The sequence below is a fragment of the Eleginops maclovinus genome, chromosome 22, assembly GCF_036324505.1.
Source record: "Eleginops maclovinus isolate JMC-PN-2008 ecotype Puerto Natales chromosome 22, JC_Emac_rtc_rv5, whole genome shotgun sequence".
Lineage (NCBI taxonomy): Eukaryota > Metazoa > Chordata > Actinopteri > Perciformes > Eleginopidae > Eleginops > Eleginops maclovinus.
Window position 1 is genome coordinate 311,578 of NC_086370.1, and position 22,024 is coordinate 333,601.

At 42.0% G+C, this 22,024-nt stretch overlaps 1 protein-coding gene across 1 annotated transcript; it reads right to left on the reverse strand.

Annotated features, from left to right (window-relative positions):
* Window positions 1–19,722: 19,722 nt before the first annotated feature.
* Window positions 19,723–21,575, reverse strand: LOC134858550 (general transcription factor II-I repeat domain-containing protein 2A-like). Its single transcript, XM_063874518.1, has 2 exons — window positions 21,079–21,575; window positions 19,723–20,810 (listed from the first exon to the last, which is right to left on the reverse strand). The coding sequence occupies exons 1-2, from the start codon at window positions 21,505–21,507 to the stop codon at window positions 19,836–19,838; spliced, it is 1,404 nt and encodes a 467-aa protein (XP_063730588.1). The 5' UTR covers window positions 21,508–21,575; the 3' UTR covers window positions 19,723–19,835.
* Window positions 21,576–22,024: the final 449 nt, after the last annotated feature.

A 22,024-nucleotide genomic window follows, 5' to 3' on the forward strand; every position in this document is an offset into this window, starting at 1 on the left:
TGTTGGTGCTTTTTGTTTCTCTTCATGTACTTCCTCAGAAAGCACCATCATCTGGAAGACCACCCCCAAAGAGAAGATGTCTCTCAACAGAGAACACATGTGATGAATCTCCAGTAATGGATTCTGAAACGGAAGTTAACATAAATGGCTTGGAAAATACTCCACTGAAATGTGATGTTGGCACCCAGTGGCCAGATCATGTTGACCATAACTATTCTTCAAAAAAGTCAACAAAGGATGCAAGTACACAAACTGATCACACACCGTCACTGTCAGCTTACGACCTGGATGACAAAGTGTCGAAATTTTACACTGGCCTAGATACTGTCAGTTTTTGGCAACTTTTGTACTCGATCATGGCTTTTCTCCCACAGCCAAAAATGTCCAAATTAGCAGTCCATGAGCAGCTGTTACTAGTTCTAATGAGGCTTCGTCTAGGTTTAATGTTTACAGACTTGAGTATAAGGTTTGGCATAAGTAGGACTACAGCCTGTGATCTCTTTGCAACGTGGAGACCTGTACTCGCAGATTTCATGAGAGACAAAGTTATTTTTTGGCTCCCTCGAGATACTCTGAGAAGAACAATGCCCAAGAGTTTTGTTGAACACTATCCTAATGCTACATGTATCATAGACTGTACAGAAATATTTGTTGAAAGACCAAAGAACCTAGGGAAAAGAGCAAAAACATACAGCAACTACAAACATCACAACACTTACAAAGTTCTCTATTGCATAGCCCCCAATGGTTTTGTGATGTATGTGTCAAAACTGTTTGGTGGCAGAGCTAGTGATACTTTTATCACAAAAAACTGTGGTTTTATTTCCCATTTGATTCCTGGTGATCAGATTTTGGCAGACCGTGGCTTTACAATTGCAGATGCTCTTCCTCCAGGAGTGACGTTGGCTATGCCAGCTTTTACACGTGGCTGTAAACAACTCCCAGAACGTGAAGTTACAAGAACACGCCGTCTGGCCAATGTCAGAATGTTGAACGTGCAATTAGAAGGTTAAAATGTTTCAAAATTTTGAGTAATGTAATGCCTGGTAGTTTAAAACATGTTGATGACATTTTAAGTATTTGTTCAGGCCTGTGTAACCTGCAACCTGCATTGATTAAAGGAGCAAGTGGGGATGATGAGGATTTTTGAAATGGATGATCATGAGCGTCAAGACATTCATGAGCGGGAGGAGGGAGATGAATACTTATGGGACATTGGAGAAGACCAAGATTGATATGGCACTTACGAAAACTAAACTCTTTTGACATCACAGCGAAAAAGGCTAATCATTGGCAACTGATGAGTACACTTCATAAAAACGTCCACTTTTAATTTGTGTTTTATTGGAAAAAGTGAAATGAACCACAAACAAACAGTATGAAAATGAAAATGTATGACAATGATAGGAACTGATATCTAAAGTGTGAATACTCTGTAGATTGTTGATTGATAGGTTTTATGTACAGATGAATACAATGTAAATAGTTTGTATATAATGTAAATGTAGTGTAGATAATCTTGAGATTGATGGATCACATGTACAGATGTAGAGTAAAGTTTATGTATGTATTTTATATAAAATTTGAATAATCTTTAGATTGTTGATTAATTTCATGTATGTTTGGCAAACGTCATTAAAGTCAGAGCAGAACTATTTGAGTCCACAAACTCTCATTACCCCATGTGTGATCCTGGTAGCGATTGCTGGTAGGACATGTTCAAAATATACCTTCCTCAGGTGTGAGATTTTCTCCTCTGCCCAGACCCTGTTGTACGCAACATCAAAAATTATGTGTTCATTGGGACTCCACACTAAGAATTTGCATTTGGTTTTTTGTGCACAGTGCATTGCAATTTGTACTTGGCAGTAGTAACCACCTCTAGGAACATACGAGCCATTGATGTGTCTTACATCATATGTATTTGACTGTATCATTTGCACCAGGCTGCTGTTGTGTGACTCAAGTTTTTTCGGTGTAGGACACTTAATTTCCAGGATTGTGTCAGAGTCAACAAGTCCATCCAGACTCGCACCAAGCCAGCTCTCATTCTCATCCACAATTAGACCTGTTGTCTCAACAGTTAACCCTGTGTTCTCCTCAAACCATTTCCTGGCCAAAGGCTCAGAGGCTTGACCATGCCTGGTTGCGTCATTTCCCGTGAACTTTCCATTTAATTTCCTTTCAATCCAGTTTACTGGATCTTTTTTTGGGGGGACTTTGGCGGCCTCACTACTAGTGATTCTTATTTTTCTTTGATCCATCCATAATTGACTACTTTGGCCCTTTGTTCTTTCTCTAATTTGTTCCCTCATATAGTTGTCAATTTTAACATATTTTTGGAACACTGAATGACAGAGGTCACATTTATGTTCAGCACAATTACTGTGCTCTTTGGGGACTTTATTCCCTGCATCCTTCTGTGGCTTGTCTGTCAGTAAATGGTTTAAAATTGTCCCAGGGATTCTGGCCAAGCCAGCCATCTCAGGAGAGGTGAGATGCTGTACAACTGCTGTGTCATTTGCAAATGTTTTTGAAGTGATTTTCAAACTCTGACCAGGCCCTTCACATGGACCCTGTAGGTTTTCTATTGAGTCAGGTAAGACATTTTGCAAGGTAGACTTATTCCATGCACAGATCTGGTCTGTACAAGACATTCCAGTCAAACCATGTTTGACTGCCTCCTTGACTTTATACAGTAGTGCTGCACCGATCCTTTCAGTATGACATGGTCGTCCAAAAAGCAATGTAGTATTTGCCCGACCCATCCAGAGCTCAGGTAGTTTTGACCTTCTATCAGTGACCTGTAGTTTTTGTTTTGTTGGTCATCACTGGCCAGCCGAAGAATAAAATACTCCTGAATATCTAAAACGAAGCAAAAAAGTGTTTTTGTTTTTGATCACGTCGCAGCCATATCATGTTAATGAAATGTCATGTAAGCTTGCGTTAGCATGTTAGCTACAACAAACGTCAACACATAGCGATGTGTGTTGACAGTCTATTTTCTTGCTGTATCCTATTTTAAAATGTCATACTTATTGCTGAAACAAGTATTTAATTCCAACATTAATAATTACATTATTTTTTAATCACGTGGGCTGTCCTTAAAGATTAAATGCTAGTTAGCATGCTAAGGTCAGTAAGTCAATTCAACGGAAGCTAGCTGTGTTTACATCTCCTTCTACTTTCCGTTTACTAATATTTAATTATATTAATTCATGAATTAATATCAGTAATTTCAGATACCTTCATCAGTAACTGGAGGCCACTGTCTGACATCGTCCAACCAAGTAACTTTATTCATTTGGGGTTATGGTTATCTTGCTATTATTGATAGCATCAATGACTGTTGAATGGATAATGAGTGTAATGATTGAGCAAGCACACCGCAGCAATGGCCCCGTCGCTAGATGGCGACATACACAAATCGCTCACCGAATCGGTGTATAGGAAGTTGCCATCAAGTAAAATAAATACGTTGCTGCAACATAGTGGTGTGGTCATTTACTTACCGTGACGTCAAGCTTCAGAATAGGCTCAATGAAAATTCAATGCAGACACTGTTAATTGTGAAATTTCCCAAATAGATGGAGTTTTAAATTATTATTTTGTTAATATAGAATTGGAAAGTAAAAATAGTAAAATTGCTGGAGGCTCATAGGAGAAAAAAACCCAACACATAGTATAGTTATTTATTTTCACAGTACACTGTAAAAACTGGGATTGGGGTCAATAATATTAGATCAATTCTACAAAGTAAATTATACACAATAATTTGGAATCACATTAAGCTAAATTCAAACAATTTTGAATGATTTATTAATTGCATTTTACTTAGTTTTGTTTGAATAAAATCAGCTGTGGATTACAGAGTAGAAATTAATGGTATATTTTTAGTAGCGTAAAAAATGCAAAATATTGATAAATTCTACTCATTTGGAGGTCGTCAGTTCTACTGCCTTTTTGCGCGGGCAGTTCATCATCTGCGTCTGCCACAGGTCACTTCGTGACTGCCAAGTTACCAAAGGTAAGACCTGCTTATTGTTGTTAATGAACCCACATTTTTTAAATCACGTTGCTGTTGCAGTTGAACATCGTTTTGCGTTATTCTAAGTTACCAAACATGCCAACTTTACTGGCTAAACCAACTTTTCAAATGTAGCTAACGTTAGCTTTAGTGATTCAGTCAGTCTGTGTTGTTCAAATGTAGCTAACGTTAGCATTAGTGATTCAGTCAGTCTGTGTTGTTCAAATGTAGCTAACGTGAACATTAGTGATTCAGTCAGTCTGTGTTGTTCAAATGTAGCTAACGTTAGCATTAGTGATTCAGTCAGTCTGTGTTGTTCAAATGTAGCTAACGTTAGCATTAGTGATTCAGTCAGTCTGTGTTGTTCAAATGTAGCTAACGTTAGCATTAGTGATTCAGTCAGTCTGTGTTGTTCAAATGTAGCTAACGTTAGCATTAGTGATTCAGTCAGTCTGTGTTGTTCAAATGTAGCTAACGTGAACATTAGTGATTCAGTCAGTCTGTGTTGTTGAAATGTAGCTAACGTTAGCATTAGTGATTCAGTCAGTCTGTGTTGTTCAAATGTAGCTAACGTTAGCATTAGTGATTCAGTCAGTCTGTGTTGTTCAAATGTAGTTTAACGTTAGCACATCAAAATCAGTCACATTGACCCGAAGACACATTTTGAGTTATAGACACTGTTGGAAAGAGGGGATTCCTAGCTTTCTGATGATATCACCATTGCTTTTGTACTCCAAATATTAAGCAACATATGTCACGTTAAATAATGACTGTCACCGAGTCATCATTTTGAGAAAAAGGCCTTCAAAGTTTCCTCTTCTGTGGAATCCATCGATCTGACTGATTAATAGCGGCTGATGTGATGAAAGCAGTACGGAGGGGAAATATTTTCGTTTGGATTACTGGTCTGGGGGAAGCTCGTGTGTGTGTGTGTGTGTGTGTGCAAGGGCGTCAGCAGTTTTTTGAATGTGGGGGGGACACATTTGTTCTCCCCCATAAAATTTTGAAAGAAGTAGATTCAATTTCCCGCATTCTGGTGCATTTTACATTCAAAATGATCTCCCTCTTTCATTGTTTTTCCTTGGAGCCGGCATGGTCTGCAATTACTGACTACTGTTATGTTTTGGTGTACTACACAGAGGACTGACACTGACAACTTTTTTGGCACTTTATTTTCTTTTAATGAGAGCAAAATATGAGGATTTAAAAAATCAAAGAGTGAATTAGAAAAGAATGAGGTAAATTTGAGGCAACATATAGCCCTATTTTAATGTCATGCAACAAAAAATCTCTTGAAAAAAAAGTTATGAGGAAACATAAAATGCGTACCCAGGCTACTCAGAGCCTATTACCATCAAACTTAACCCTCTTCAGTGCCCTGCAGAACATACAACTATAACTCAATACAACCTTACAACCTGTTAAAGACTTGCTTTCACTATCTCCATCCTTTCCCCAAAATTGTTGATTTCCCTTTTTTTGTCCTTTCATTAAATGTTCTATATCTTCTCCTATAATCCTATTTCTCCCCTATTATCTGTATCATGCCTACAGCAGGATTCTTACAGTTAGAACAAAAGTAAGAGATCATACAAAGGCTCCAAAAGTGTGACCTCTTTTGTCATTTGCAGACACAAATGACTGACAAAGTCAAGTTTGTCAAGATGCTCCTGGTGGATGTGGCAAACAGCCACATTGTTGCGCTTTTGAGACATTGAAGAGCGCAGCCACGTCTTAAGCCTTCTCAAGGCACTAAAACTTCTCTCAGCTTCTGCTGAGGAGCATGGCACAACAAGAAGAAGCCTGACCAACACTTCTACTTGAGTGAACAAACCTCGAACCTCTGGCAGCATAGCTCTCAGGGTATCCACCACTTCACTGACCGTGCTGCAGGGATACTGAAGTTTGAACATTGCCAGCTGTACCTCCAAAGAATGCTGGTGTAGTTCTGGGTAAGAACTGACCACATCCACATCCTCCACCTTTCCAGTTATTAACACCCTTTCCAGTATGTTGAGTGTTTGGAGGCTGCTCTGGTCAAAGCGCTTTGTCAACTGGACCTCAACTACATCCAACATTTTAAAGAATTCTATTCTGTAGAACTCCTCAGGGGAAGTAGGTCTAAATGCAGGTGCATTTCCTGTGAAGCGCTTTGGGGGTCTCCGGATATGAGGAGTCTGGATAGCCTCAATGTCCAACTCTTGGATCATATCACAGGCTTGGGTATATATACGATGAAATGTTTCATCAGATCTCTTTACTTGAATTGTGTTTTTCACACAATCAACCGCAGCCAGCATCCCTGAGACACTCACTGTTTGCTCTGAAGGGAGCGGTTGAGACATTCAAGTTCTTTTAGAACTTCAAGGGCCATAATCAGGCTGAGCAAAATGTGCCCCTTCTGAAACCTCTCCAGAAGCCCCCTTGCAGTTATGCAAGTGTCAGAGGAACCAGATGCCATTTCCTCAAGACTGACCAAAATCTTTTCATATTGATCTACAACTGCCTGGATAGCTACCACCCTCATGAGCCATCGTGTGGGGCAGAGGGGCCTCAGAGTTCTGAAACTCTTTTCTTCCGACTGGGCAACCTCCTTAAATATTGTCTTATATTTCCCAGATAGATGGTACAGGTTGCCAAGTTTGTGGACTAAATCCAGCACATCAGACACAATAGTGCTTGTGCTACAGGCTGTCTGAGTCACCAGATTAATGCAATGAGGACCACAATGAACGTAGAGAGCAAGAGGCTGTGTTTCCTTTATGACTGCCTGAACGCCTTTAGCTCCACCTGCCATATTGGCTGCCCCATCATAGCTCTGCCCGCGAAGGCAGGATAAGGCAGGTTCAATCGAAGGAGGACATCAGTTGCCATCCGAGCCAACTCTTTCCCTGTTGTTGAGGAGACTTGATAGAGGCCTACAAAGTCCTCATGAGGTAGCAAATCACTATCTACATAGCGTAGGCATATGGCCTCTTGTTCATTCCCAGACAAATCTTGTACTCCATTTATGATGGAGTACATGAGTGTGGACACCTCATGTATTTCCTTTGATATTTTTCGCACAACGGAGTTGCCCATAATATTTAGCAACTCATTCTGCACTTCTGGACTTGTGTAATGGTTACAGGGCTTACTGAGCCAACGCTTTAGAACATCATCCTCTGCTCTAAGCTTTAGTAGCTGAACAAAGTATATATATATATATAGCTGATCTAGCTCATATTTGGTTGATTCCAACGTGCAGTGGGTGGGCGCTGCGCTGAAGGATCTTTGTGACTGACTAGCTAGTATGCTAATTATATTGCTAATACAGACAGAGAATGTCTCATAAGGGTGCTAACATTCTTATTAGAAAAGCTGGCTGTGTTTGACCATACAAGAATGCAATTTAGCTGTTTGGCCACTCAAGGGAAAACTCAGACTTACTTTCCTCTTCTTCGAAAAAACATTCCGTATGCCCATCTCGTGATCAGATTCTCAACAGTGAATGTTTTGAATATGCGCATCACGCAGAGTGCCGCGCGCGTGATGCTGCTGCTGCTGTGTGTTAAAAAAAACAAACGCGGAGTGGATTTCTGTTGATATGGGTAATCCCCTACTGATAAAGTGGAACGGATTTGTTTGTGAAGCAATGGAAAGAACGCTGGACTAGTAGAGCAGTCATGCAATCATATTTTTGATGGCAAATGTGGGGGGGTCCAAACGACTTTTTTTCAAGGGTTGGGGGGACGTGTCCCCCCCAATACTATTGTGGCGACGCGCGCGTGTGTGTGTGTGTGTGTGTGTGTGTGTGTGTGTGTGTGTGTGTGTGTGTGTGTGTGTGTGTGTGTGTGTGTGTGTGTGTGTGTGTGTGTGTGTGTGTGTGTGTGTGTGTTTTTGCGTTTGTGTATATTGTGTTTGTTTCCCGGGGAAACCCTCACAAGAAACACCGGCTGTTGTTATGCCCCCTGTGACGTTACGTTACTCTGTTCTCCGCTTGTAAGTATTCCTTTATAAGCTTCAGAGTTATATTTATCATCAGAATTTGCGGAAACAAGTTTAATATTCTGAAAGCCAAGACTTTGTTTATTTGAAATCAGATGAAAACAAACTGTCACGGACCCTGCCGTCTTATCTATGATTAGCTACTATACGCCTTACTTTCATATTTCAGCGGGAGGGAGGGAGGGAGAGCGGCGCTGCGGATTAGCCCAGTGCGAGTAACGGGTGCCTGTCATCTTACTTATTCTGAAAGCCAAGACGTTGTTTATTTCAAATGAAACAAAACACCGGAACCCCGAAGAACGAGTTTTTTTTACAAAAATCCACGTTTATTTTGAAATGAGCTGTTGCGGCTTCCGACTGATTTCGATAGAGCGGGTCACATATCTCGGCATGCATAAAAGTAGTTTTAACTGATGTTTATGAGGCAATTTAGTAATTGAAACTATGTTCTTAAACAAGATCCTTAACCTGTTCTGCCCCACACCTCTGTACCTATACACTGATTTTCTCTTATTGTTCTCTTGTGGTTAAAGACCAAGAGATATCACTAACAAATCTCTGTTGCAATACAATAGCTTTATGTGTTGTTTAATCCAGGTTTAGTGTTTTTTGGCCGATGAAATTAACATCACATAAACTATTTTAGTTTGGTTTGCTTAAGAATTAAATCCCGAACAGGTCTACTTGGCAACTAAATATTCTAGAGCTAGTTGACAGACAGCCGGCCAAAAAATACTTCCGGGTTAATAAATTGATAAACTATCCAAACGCTAAAAAGTTCAACTTAAATAACTTATGGGTTAGGAATAAGAAATAGGTTACAAATAATAAATAAGATGCCAACCAGTCACAGTGAAGAACAAGCCTGGATGCACTCAACAGGCTGTCAGCTGTCTCCGCATTGAATGTCGGGCCAGACACAAAGTCCGGCGTAACTTCAGCTATTTGCATAATCCTATTTAAGTTTTGACTAAATGTAAAATGACATTTGACTGAATGTAAAATGAATATAAATGCATTCACCTGTTCTCTTCTCTTTGGTCTTCACAGGGTCGGATGGAACGGCAGGTGGAAGATCCCCAAAATTGAAACTCCCCATTATTTTGAAATAAAACTATAATAAACTGATATGTGTTAGTGTACAGCTGTCTTTTCTTTAGAATAGGCTTGGGGTCAACATTAGCTACAGCAACCAGCCAAAATGCAGGTGAAATATGAATGTGATACTAGATTTTGGGGGTTCTAGGGCAAATGAGGACTGCACCATGCAGATCCGCCCTAATGGCGACGTTATGGCAACATTTCTCAATATGGTTGCTACAATGTCGCCAGTATGTCTTTTGGTTGCCGCGATGTCGCCAGGACATCTGTAACATCTGTTACTTTTACAGTAGAGACTTTACCTTTCAGTGGCAGAGTGGACCAGGTGGATAATATTAAAATAATGTAGCTTGGTAAAATAGACAAAGTCTATTGAGAACAGAGAATAACTTCAGGACATTCAAGGACAAGAAGTATTTTTTTCTCTAATTACTGGCAGAAATTGAGAAAGGCCTAGAGTCACTGCACAGGACCAGGGAGCTGGTCAGGCAGGTTTATGCAAATGTGGACCCAGATGTTGCTGAAGGAGGATGCAGATGCAGTGATAAACATCAGCGTGTCTTTTGATGGCACATGGCAAAAGCGAGGCTTCACATCCCTTTGTGGTATCGGTGTGTGCATTGACCTCCTTACAGGATTCGTGATAGACTATGAAATCCTATCATCCTACTGCCATGCTTTGCCAAGCAAGAGCAAAACATTACACAGCAGGATGATGATAGCTGGCGAAACACACACGTTGATTGTGCAAAAAACTTTGCAGGATCCAGTAAGGCAGGGGTTTTCAACCGGTGGTCCGCGGACCCCTGGTGGTCCGCGGCGGCATTGCATGTGGTCCGTGACAAGAGCCTATGTTGATCAGTTCACCATTGTTTTTTTTTAATATAAATTCGCTTTGATATTTCAACACATTTCCAGAATACCGTTACATATCGTGAAAAATATGTTTAAAATAATATAAAGGAAATTCAAGCTGACAGAATGTAGCCTTGCGCCTATCCAGTCTATGGTAGCCTGTGATTCGCTAATGGTAATGAGTTGCGTCGCTAACCTCACTTATTATTCATTACGTACAGTCTTGCGAGCAAAGTTGACACACATTTATAAGCATAGCCGACGAGAGTATTTTAAGATAGGTTGTAGTACAGCAAACATTTGTTACATATGTACTAGTCTAGCTATATATCTAGCACCAATGGATCGTTTTGTAGTGAGGAAAGTGCCAGAGGGACAGGCTGCCATGACAGAGGGTCAGGCTGCCACGACAGAGGGACAGGCCGCCACGATAGGGCAAGGACAGGCTTCCGAAGCGTCAACTTCGCAAAAAAGACGAAAAAGAAAATACAATGAGGAATATGTTAAATATGGATTCACAGTGACGACAGACAGAGCAGGAGAGGAGGTACCACTGTGTTTCGTATGTTCAACAATTCTCTGTAATGAAGCTATGAAGCCGTCGAAACTTACGCGGCATATGGAGACGCATCACGTCCACTTGAAGGCCAAACCCGTTGAGTACATGCAACAGATGTTGCGTGATTTCAAAGGACAGCAGGCTACCATGAGGAAGAGTGCAAAAATAAATGAAAACGCACTGAAAGCATCGTATCTGGTCGCTCTCAGGGTTGCAAAAAGTAAGAAGCCCCATACCATTGCAGAGCAGCTTATATTGCCAGCAGCCATAGATATGTGCAGAGCTATGGTAAGCGAAGAATGTGCCAACAAATTAAAAACTATTCCGTTGTCAGACAACACAATCGGAAGACGAATTGGGGAAATGGCAAATGATGTCAAAGACCAGCTGATGGCAAAACTTCAGACAGTTCTGTTTTCCCTTCAAATCGACGAGACGACAGATGTTACTAATGATGCGCAACTGTTAACATTTGTGCGATACGAGGACAGTGGCACTATGTGCGAGGAATTTCTTTTTTGCAAACCACTGCCCGGGCGAACTACCGGTGTAGAAATAGCTATGCATGTAACACCAAATACACACGCGCACGCGCAGGCACATCAGTGGGCCGCGGATTGCTTTCTAGTCCGAATGGTGGTCCCTGGGACAAAACCAGTTGAAAACCCCTGCAGTAAGGCAATGGAGCAGGAGTCAGCCAAGAGGATGTGGGCCAGGTCGGTGAATCACCACCAGGTGCGATACACCGAGATGTTGTCAGATGGGGATAGCGCAGCATTTAGAAAAGGTCTGAAGTTCGAGTGCATCAATCATGCCCACAAGCAAATGGTTACAGCACTGCGAAAAATGAGTTCACAGAGAAAGTTAAGAGGGAAAGGTGTAGGGAAGCTGACTGCAAATAAATGCAAAATTTGGCAAAATTATTACAGGGGGGCAATTCCGAACAACCAGGGTTCAATCAATAAGATGAAGGCAGAAATATGGGCCGGTCTCCTCCACGGCATGTCTACTGATGCCAGCCCCTTACACACCAGGTGCAATCCCTCCTGGTGTTGGTATAGGAAAGCAGAGGATAATGGGGAAACACCTGGTAGCCACAAACACCATGCTGGAAACTTTTTAAAGCAAGAGGTGGGGGAGAAGCTTATCCCTTTTTACCACTGCATGTCAATTGACAGCCTGCTACAGAGAATGCAGCATAAAGGTACTCAAAATGCCAACGAGTGCCTCAACTCCGTAATATGGGCGTGGTGCCCAAAAATGGTCTTTGTGGGGAAAAGCAGGGTTCAGGCCGCAGCAAGTATGGCCATCTCTACTTTTAATGAAGGTGCCTCTGCCATGCTGGCTGTTATGGAGAGGTTGTGGCTTCAGAGCACAGCTGTTACTGTCAGCGCAATGAAGGAAACCGATTTGCTTAGAATTTCAAAAGCTGAGGGTGTTACATCTGCCAGTTTAAAACATGGGCGCAAGGGTCTAAGCACAGCAAAAAAACTGAAAAGACATCAGCAGGAGGGGTCTACCTATGGAGCAGGCCTCGAATAGTTGTAGTATGTCAGTCGGCTGTGTCATGTAGGATGGACATACAATTAACTAAGGTGGCATTTCTTCTGGTGGCAGTGTGTGTGTTACTGTTGTTCTGTTCAGGTCATATGCTGTGTTACTCAGTTTTCATTTGAAATGTGTTTTATACGTTCTATGTTGTTGTTGTTAAGGATTATATTAGATATTTTTTTGCTGTGGTGTCTTCCAATAAAACAAAAATGAAATTTGACAATACATATCTTTACACTTTGTTTTCTCAAAATGAGCTTTTCCTCATATTCGGGGCGAGAAATTTCCACTTCAGTAGCACTTATATAGTTTTATTCCTAACAACATTCTGAAGGTTTCTACAGAAGGGTTTGTTCATAGATCATTCATAAATCATTCATAGCCTGATTTATATCACATGTTATACCTAAAACTTGGCGAAAATTGAATATTTTACTGCTGTTGACAGTAACTTCTGATTTATGGAGTCATAAAAAGAGACATCCCAAATCCCTTCTGTAAAAACTTGAGATTCAAATATGACTACAAAATGAAACAATAATTTTGAACCTGACTTTATCCAATGTTCAGAATTGTGTTCCCGAAATGTATTAAAATATGCGCATATTTAACTAGAAAATGGCTAATTTGCAGATTTAAACATGCTATTTCAGAAAAATGTGTGTTAATGTAAGTAATTAACTGGAGAAGTTTTATGCCGATATCTTTAAGTTAAAAAAATAATCTTATTCACCTGTAGTGTCTCGCCTTAAAGCAAGGCTGTGGGAACAAACATGATAAAAGCAGAGAAATTGCTACTATTTAGCTAGTTCTAGAGAGGTGCTGAGCCTTGCGTTGTACACGCGCCGCCCCATGTTATATGCAGGAGTGTATGCTGCGAGCCAGCCCTTCTCTTCAAGTCAGGGAATAGTTACCTCTTAAAAGAAAGAAACCTGTTTATTTTCTTAGAATTCCATCAATATCTTTTGAATCGATGATTCTTAGGAGGTACAGTGCGAGGACAAGGCTTATTATTATTATTATTTAAAAAATAGGACAACATGATAATGACACATACTAAATTAAATCATTTCGATACATTTCCAAAAACACTAACACCCAAGACAGACAAACCCTCTTCACCAATAACAAATCATGTGTAATGTACTTCATATATTTTATAGGATTTAGGAAGAAGTGGATCTGGCCCTCCTTTTAGTAAACTTCCAAAAGGCCTCTAATGGCCTAGTCCATAATGTCTGCATCAGAATGAAGAAACTTCTCGAGAGTGCAATCAAAGCACTCTTGAGAGCTACATTCTGCTGGAAGCATTCCAACTATATTGAATGTGTAGGAGAAGATAGGGATGACATCTACAAGATTTTTTTTAAGGTCTTAATAACCTCACTTAGTGTGGGATTCTTAATCATAATGTGACCTCGTTTTCAGGTTGACTGCAAAGTCATTGTACTGTAATTTTTTCTCAATAGATTTATTGTAGACTCTTTATGATAGAGCTACAGACATCCCTTGGTATATTTGAGAGAAAGGCTGGCCAGGTCTTTCTAACTTATGACCGAGCGGCATTAGATAGGTATAAGTATTTCAAAGCAGGCCGCCTAATTGAGTGGTCAGTTGCACACGGAGGGCCGTGTATCAAAGCCCTGGATCCCACTCTGTACCAGCTGATGTGCGGCCAGGAGCCTCAACTGGAGCAATTTGACGGCAGTGTGCTGCCAGATCAGGATATGCAAAGCAGAGTAAAAATGGTGCCGGATTATTTTTATCTTAGTATTTAATTAGTAATCAGTAATCAGATTACTTTTTCAAGGTAATTATGGCAACACTGGTAGTTAAGCACTACATATTTCTCAGGTAAACAAATACACTTATAAACAAAAAACTATAAAGTCATAGACATTATAAAACACTGTCAACATGAAAGCCATCACTTACTGTATGCTACTAATATTTAAACACTGAATATTTTGTGTTTTATACTTTTATTCCTTAATGTAGTTTAAGATGTTGCAAATTATGTTCATCTTTTTTCCTTCTATCCAATCGTCGCTGCTGAAACTGGGCAAGACATCGGACAAATAATTAAGATACAGTGAAACCACTCCTGCAGCTGTTTTGGAAGTAATATGGTCTGTGTTCACATTAGCAAGCACCGCTAACACTCAGAGCTAACCCTGTACTTCAGAGAATATGTGTATTGTGTGTTATAAAAAGGTCCTGTCCTTGTGGTAAACCCGCGAGAGAAAAAACGTTTGAGCTGCAGACTGTTTCAGCAATAATGCTTGATGTGGTTTGGAACATAATATGGCATTTAATCAGGGCAGCGTTTAGTTTTCTGACGATAGAAAGCTCTCTTCAGAGAGGATAGAGCTGCATGATGCTCCAAAGGGACTTGGCCAGCTTCAGGTCAGCTCAAATTTAAAGGTTTCAAGGTTTTATTGGTCATATGCACAGCATATACAACGAACAGTATATGTTGGAATGAAAATCTTATATCCCATGCTCCTCCAACAACTCAACATACATGGTGCAAATAAGATAAATAAAGTAGTGCAAAAAGAGAGAAGAATATTTACAATAACAACAATAAAGATTTGAGGATGTGAAATATATACATATGTGGAATACATTGAGAGTATTTAAATACTTTACACTGTTGAATGAGGAGGTATAGACAGATGCATATATTATGTATAACAGATGTATATGGCAGATATGTATAATATATAGATATGTGTACTATAAACAGATATGTATGGCAGATGTGTATAATATATATATATATATGTATGTGTGTACTATAAAAAGATGTGAGTAGACATTCACAGAGGTAAGGAGTTCAGCAGTCTTATAGCCTGTGGTATAACAGGCCTCTGGCCGCCTATAACATGTCTCTGAGTCTGGTGGTCTTGGTCCGGATGCTGCGGTACCGTCTGCCAGACGGCAGCAGACAGAACAGATTGTTGCTGGGGTGATGGGTGTCCTTTTATATCCTACCGGCCTTCTTCCTACACCGCTGGGTGTAGAGGTCCTTCATGGATGGCAGCTCCGTCCTGGTGATGTGCTGAGCAGTTTTCACCACCCTCTGTAGAGTCTTACGGTTGAGGGCGGTGCAACTGCCATACCAGGTGGTGATGCAGCCAGTCAGGATACTCTCGATGGTACACCTGTAGAAGTTGTAGAGTATCCTGGAGTCCATGTTGAACTTCTGCAGTCTGCGGAGGAAGAAGAGCCGCTGTCGAGCCGTCTTCGATATGACCCTGGTGTGATGTGTCCATGTCAGGTCCTCACTGATGTTTACCCCGAGGAACCTGAAGCTGCTGACTCTCTCCACAGGAGTCCCGTCGATGGTGATGGGTGTGTGTGCCTCTCTCTGCCTCTTCCTGTAGTCAACAGGAAGTCAACGTTTTGCTGACGTTGAGATGGAGGTTGTTGTCCTGGCACCAAGATGTCAGGGCTCTGACCTCCTCTCTGTACGCCGTCTCGTCGCCATCTGTGATCAGGCCAATGACGGTCGTGTCGTCAGCAAACTTGATGATGGTGTTGGAGCTGTGTGTGGCCACGCAGTCGTGCGTGAACAGGGAGTAGAGGAGAGGGCTGAGCACACAACCCTGAGGGGCTCCGGTGTTGAGGGTCAAGGTGGAGGATGTGATGTTCCCCATCCACACTGCCTGGGATCTGCCCGTCAGGAAGCTCAGGATCCAGTCACAGAGGGCGCTGTTGAGCCCAAGGTCCCTGAGATTAATGATGAGCTTGGAGGGCACAATGGTGTTGAATGCTGAACTGTAGTCAATGAACAGCATTCTTACATAAGTGTTCCTCTGGTCCAGGTGGGAGAGGGCAGTGTGGAGGGTGAGGGAGATGGCATCATCCGTGGACCTGTTTGCTCTGTAGGCAAACTGCAGGGGGTCCAGTGAGTCAGGGAGGGAGGAGGTGATAAAAGGTTTGACTAACCGCTCAAAGCACTTCATGATGATGGAGGTGAGTGCAACTGGGCGGTAGTCATTGAGGCAGATGGGTTTTGTCTTTTTGGAGACAGGGACAATGATGGACTCTTTAAAACATGTGGGGACTACAGACTGGAGCAGTGACCTATTGAACATGTCTGTGAACACATCTGCCAGCTGAACTGCACACACCTTGAGAGCACGGCCAGGGATGCCATCAGGTCCAGGAACCCTGTGTGTGTTGATCCTTTTCAGAGATCTACACACATCTGCACTGGTTAAAACCAGTGAGCAGGGATCCTGGGCCTTTTGTGCCTCCACAGCCGGGGGCTTCTCAAAGCGTGCATAAAATGTGTTCAGTTCATCTGGGAGAGATGCAGACACTTCCTCAGCACCACTCGTTGTCCTTTTGTAGTCTGTTGTTGTTTTTAGTCCAGACCACATGTTTCTGGTGTTGGAGCCCTTGTAGTTAGACTCCACCTTGTCCCTGTATTGTCTTTTCGCACTGCTAATAGCTCTCCGGAGGTCCCATATTTTGGCCGTTTTTACTGATCATAATTCCATTGTTGAGGTGTACTAGAGTGATTTACAATGTTCAATGTTCCAAAATCACATTGGTTTTCTCATACAGCATCTCTGCGGTTGTGGCCAGCTTCAGGTCAGCTCAAATTTAAAGCGACAGTCGCAGAATCATCACTTCAGGAACAGGGCTGAGATAGAGGGGGATGAAGCATGCTACAATGGGTGATCTGTTTGGTATTTTGAGCAAAACACTTCACAGAAATGTTTTGTATTGATATGACCTACAATATATAGTTCAACTATAGCATGATAGGAGACCTTTAAAGGAAGACATTCTTCCAATAAACGACGCATACTTTTTAACATAATCTATTACAAATCTAATAAACCTCACCAACAGCCATTTTTTCATTAGGTGCAGAAAAAGTCTTTGACAAGGTAAACTGTTTTTGTTTTTTTGTGGCAGCACTAAAACAATTTGGATTTGGTGAATCATTTATTCAATGGATTAAGATCTTATACACTTCACCGACAGCCACAATCACCACCAATGGACTAATGTCACACCGCTTCACTTTACACAGGGGTACTTGGCAAGGATTCCCTCTCTCCATCACTATTTGCTTTATTCATTGAACCACTTGCTGCAGTTATCCGTCAACAAGTTAACATCACAGGAATCCACACAAATAATACACACCACAAGATAAGTCTTTATGCAGATGACATAATACTGTATTTACAAAACCCTCTACTTCACTACCCGAAACCATACGCCTCATAAACACCTTTTCTGAATTTTCAGGCTATACTATTAACTGGTCTAAATCAACCCTTCTTCCACTCTCTTCTAATAGCTGTGTTGTCGCAGTCCAAACACCACCGTCTTCCTTGGTCTGTGAGTGGGTTAGGGTTAGGGAGAAGGACGCGTGGAGTTACATACTAAACACACCGCCTCTACCTCTCACTCATTGATGCTGCAATAATACAATTACGTGTTTACTAACCCATAAACCTCAGAAGGATTGCATAATAAGAATATCGTAGGTAGAAAGTTTCATGGCTACGCCAACAAGATGGCCACGGTGACGTCATAAGAGGACGCGCCTCCGACGACGTCAGCCAATAGAAAAGACCGGGAAACACACATGTGACAACAAGGGGCCAACAGGATCCGGCCCCGCTGCCAACCAATGAGAGAAGACAAGACCGGAAGGAACATATAGTAGAAATGCCTGTTGAAGAGAGAGGATCGCTATCTTTTCCTCCGCGCTGCTGGGAGACCGCTAACTGCCTAAACGTGGTCTGTGGATCAGTGGCGTGGGGGAGGACCGCAGCTGGATCCCCTTTGCAAACCTACTACAATGTTGCTTTATTTTTCCCTTCTTCATGTGTTAAGCAATGTTCAGGGTATTCCTAACCTAAGATGGCAACGTCAACAAAGAGAACAAGAGCGGGCTTGTGAGTTGAAGAGAGGGAACCAACATGAACTACAAAAAATTGCCAAGGAGGTCATAATGAACAACCAGAGTATGAGGATGAAACCTCAGCTCGTGCCGTGCATCGGGCAGGGCCGATAGCCTGAAATGGAAAGACCTGACTTTACTGTATTACACAAGTGTCATCGGCTGCACCGCATGATGCTTGTCTAGTTGCAGAGAAAACAATCACACTACTCAGTCAAGCAATTAATAAGTTTGTGAGTTTGTTTGTGTGTGTGTGTGTGTGTGTGTGTGTGTGTGTGTGTGTGTGTGTGTGTGTGTGTGTGTGTGTGTGTGTGTGTGTGTGTGTGTGTGTGTGTGTGTGTGTGTGTGTATCTGTGCATCACATGTGCCCATTTGTTAGAGTGTGTATGCTCCAGGGTGTTAATTTCCACCGATGGGATGAGTCCTTGGCATCTCAGCGTGATTCATATTAAAAGTCAATTGGCCTTAAAATGTTGCCAGACCCCCAAAGTCTGCACTGGCGACATGAAGCTGTCAGCAAATGTCAGAGCAGCCCACAGTCATACTGGCTGAAATTGAATCTGACCACAGAAGCCAATGGGCCAGAGAAAGCATGTCACAATGGCTGGCCGTTACACTGATAACACCCTCTCTGCCAATCCACTTCTCCCTGTGCTGTCACAGTGCTACAACCTGTGACCAGTTGGACATTTTGTATGCATGCTTTCATGTGTGACACGATGAGAGTCATGAAGAACAAAGCCCTTAAAAGACCTCTTAAATCCATTTACTGAAGATTTGCAAGAATACCAGCAGTATATGCTAAAGGAAATGTGTGTGTGTGTGTGTGTGTGTGTGTGTGTGTGTGTGTGTGTGTGTGTGTTTCCGTAACCTCTTGGCTTGTAACATTAGTGAGAGCGATCAGCGTCTCCCTGCTCTTAATTTCTCGCCTGCGTGCCTGTGTGGTGAGGTATGTCAGCACTGGCTGGGAAATAGAAAGAGATGAAGGTAGAAAGGCTATCACCCTCCTGCCGCTCCTGTAATTTCACTAGAAACTCAAACTATAACTACTGTGCACGCAATTTTCAGCAAAACCAAACTTTACCAATTACGACCGAAGCATCTGTTACAGGCTAGAAAACTATCCTAAACTCCTTCTTAGATTAACTTGCTTTGCTGCATTTATACAGCCATGAAAGATCAAATGTTTAACTCTTAATCTTATTTTTTCTGTGAAAATGCATGTACCCTCTTTCTCTGTGGTCACTGTTGGCGTTCCCCCCTCCTTCTCTTGCTTTCATTGGATCCATCTTGGTGGCAGATGTACGAGGCCTGGGGCATCTCCTCTCGTTGTGTGAGGCAGAGAGCCTTTGTTAACGTTTCCATGAAAGAAATGAAGCGCCATGACGGTGAAACCCTATGGACTGTGAAATCTTGCTTTGTCCCCATTATTACCCTCCATTTTCTATAAACAGAGGTGCACAGCCTAAGGCAGGGGTCACCAACCTTTTTTGAACTGAGGGCTACTTCTTGGGTACCGATTAATGTGAAGGGCTACCAATTTGGTACGCTTCAAATTTGCGCGGTTTACCTTTAATTGTATGTTATTATTAATAGTAAAACTAATTAGTTATATTCACCTGTTTGAGGACACTGCTCATTTTAACAAATTTGCACAATAGGCCTAATTATCAATAATGGCTTAAAAAGGAAGGAAACAGACAAATATCAAAATCAGCACTTTATTTCTATTTCACTGTAATCACCATCAAACAGAACAACATAACATTAAACAAAAGTATTTATAGGCCTATTTAATCCATCACAATCTTTCATAAGTTTTAATGGGAAGCCTGGCATTGCATGCTGGCAACCAGGGCCTCGTAATCTGGGCTGTAATTTGACACTGCAAGTCTGAGTGAGTCTTGCAGATGTGCATCAGTGAGCCGTGTTCTGTGTTCGTTTTTTATGAAATTCATGTCAGAAAAGGCTGATTCACAAAGATAGGTAGACCCAAACAGACTGGCAACCTTCATTGCTGCTGTGCACAGACCACTGTACTTTTCAGTATCAACAAGGCCCCAAAAGTTTGCTGCAGCCTGGTGGGCTTTGAGGCGAATGTCATTCTGCAGTGTCACTATTTCTATTTCCACCTGCCCAGCATCCAAGCTGAACATTGCACTTAGTTGCTCAGCAATGGACGTTGTGTCCACGTTTATAAATGGATTCGAAACGAACGACACACATGGCTCAAGTTTATCAATGTCACAAAACCTATTCTCAAACTCTTGCCCAACCCTGTTTATGACTTGAGTGTATTTTTCGGCAGCGTTGCCAAAAATCTCAGACGCAGAGGTATTGTCGTTCAGCACCATCTGCAAAGAGGGGAAGTGCAGCACCTTTTTTCTCTGTAAATGCGCAGAGAAAATGCTCATCTGTGCTTTAAACGCATTTAAAGCACTGATCATGTCGGCAACAGTCTTACCTTTGCCTTGCAGCGCACAGTTCAGATTGTTCAGTTTTCCAGTAATGTCCGTCAGAAATGCCAGGTCTAGTAGCCACGCAACGTCCTCCAGCAGCGATGTGTCTTCGTCTCTAGATTTCATAAAATCTTTGATCTCCCTCAACAGCGACAAAAACCGGAGCAGAATCCGTCCTCTGCTGAGCCATCGGATGTCCGTGTGGAGAAGCAGGTCCCCATATTCAGCCGACAGCTCCGCCAACATCACCTTGAAACTTCGGTGTTGTTTAGCTTTGGAACGGATGCTGTTTATGATCCTCACAACAGGAGTCATTACGTGCTCGAAGCCGATCACCTTAAAAATAAAATAAAATCACTCTTACTCAAAGCACTTAAAAACAATAACAATACAATACAATACAATACAATACAAAACAAAATGTATTTATATAGCGCCGTATCACAACTATGAAGTTGACTCTAACGACCAAAAAGCGCAGTAGGGGCCGGTCTACAAGCAGATGCGTAAAATATGCCCAATAGGCCTACTCATAATTACAAATAGGATATTAGGCCTACAACAAGGATAACATAAATTAATAAAATACAAAATGAAAACGCACCTTTGCACATAAGGCCTGCTGGTGAATGATGCAGTGGTACTGTACGAATTTCGGGAACGCTGGGTCGCTTTTACAGAGCGCGATGAACCCTGCATGCCGTCCGGTCATCGCAGGAGCCCCATCGGTGGTAATCGACACCAGCTTTTCCAGTGGTATGTTTCTGTTGTTGAAAAACTCCTTCACCGCGTTGTAGATATCAACCCCCCTTGTGCTGGTTTTTAGGGGGAGTAGTGTGAGAAGTTCCTCTTTTGTAGAGAAATCTTGAAACACCATCCGAACAAACATCATCAGCTGCGCCGTGCTGCTGCTGTCGATGGACTCATCACATTGGATGCTGAACCACCTGCACTCCCTGAGATCCTGGTCCAGCTGATCAGTCAAGTTGTCGGACATTGCTGTCACTCTCCTGACCATTGTGCTTGCCCCCATTTGAACATCAGCTACAGAAGAGAGCACTTCCTTCCCATATTTCTCGTCTTTAAGCACAGTGTTCAGAACTATCATCATTGTTTCCTTGAAAAGGTCTCCATCTGTAAATGCCTTCTTCTTCTTTATCAGGTGTTCTGTTGCTCTGAACGAGGCTTCGGTAGCTTTCTGAGATTTTTTAGCTGGTCTTGTGAAAAAAGACTGTTGCTTGCACAATCCTGCCTTTAGCTCACTTACTTTTTCCACTCGTAGTGCGCTGCCCGGTGGGTAGTTAGCATGGTAGCTTGCGTGACAGGTCTTGAAATGCCTCTCAACATTGTGCCGCTTTGGTATCGCCACAGTCGCCCGGCAAATGAGACACACGCAGGCATCTTTTACAGTGGTAAAAAAAAACTCTTGCTCCCATTCACCGTGAAAATAATACGTTCTCTTTCTTTTTTCTGCCATGTTTTCGATTAAATTGTAATCATCCGTTCATCTTGACTTCGCTTCACTGCACTGACTGGACTCGGTCTCCACG

Bases quoted from the DNA above. Each gene is read 5' to 3' on its own strand.
- LOC134858550 (XM_063874518.1), bottom strand. From the start codon at position 21,507: ATGGGGGCAAGCACAATGGTCAGGAGAGTGACAGCAATGTCCGACAAC. The intron at 20,811-21,078 runs GTGCGTTTTCAT...TTTATTTTTAAG, and splicing joins AGCAGGCCTTATGTGCAAAG to GTGATCGGCTTCGAGCACGT.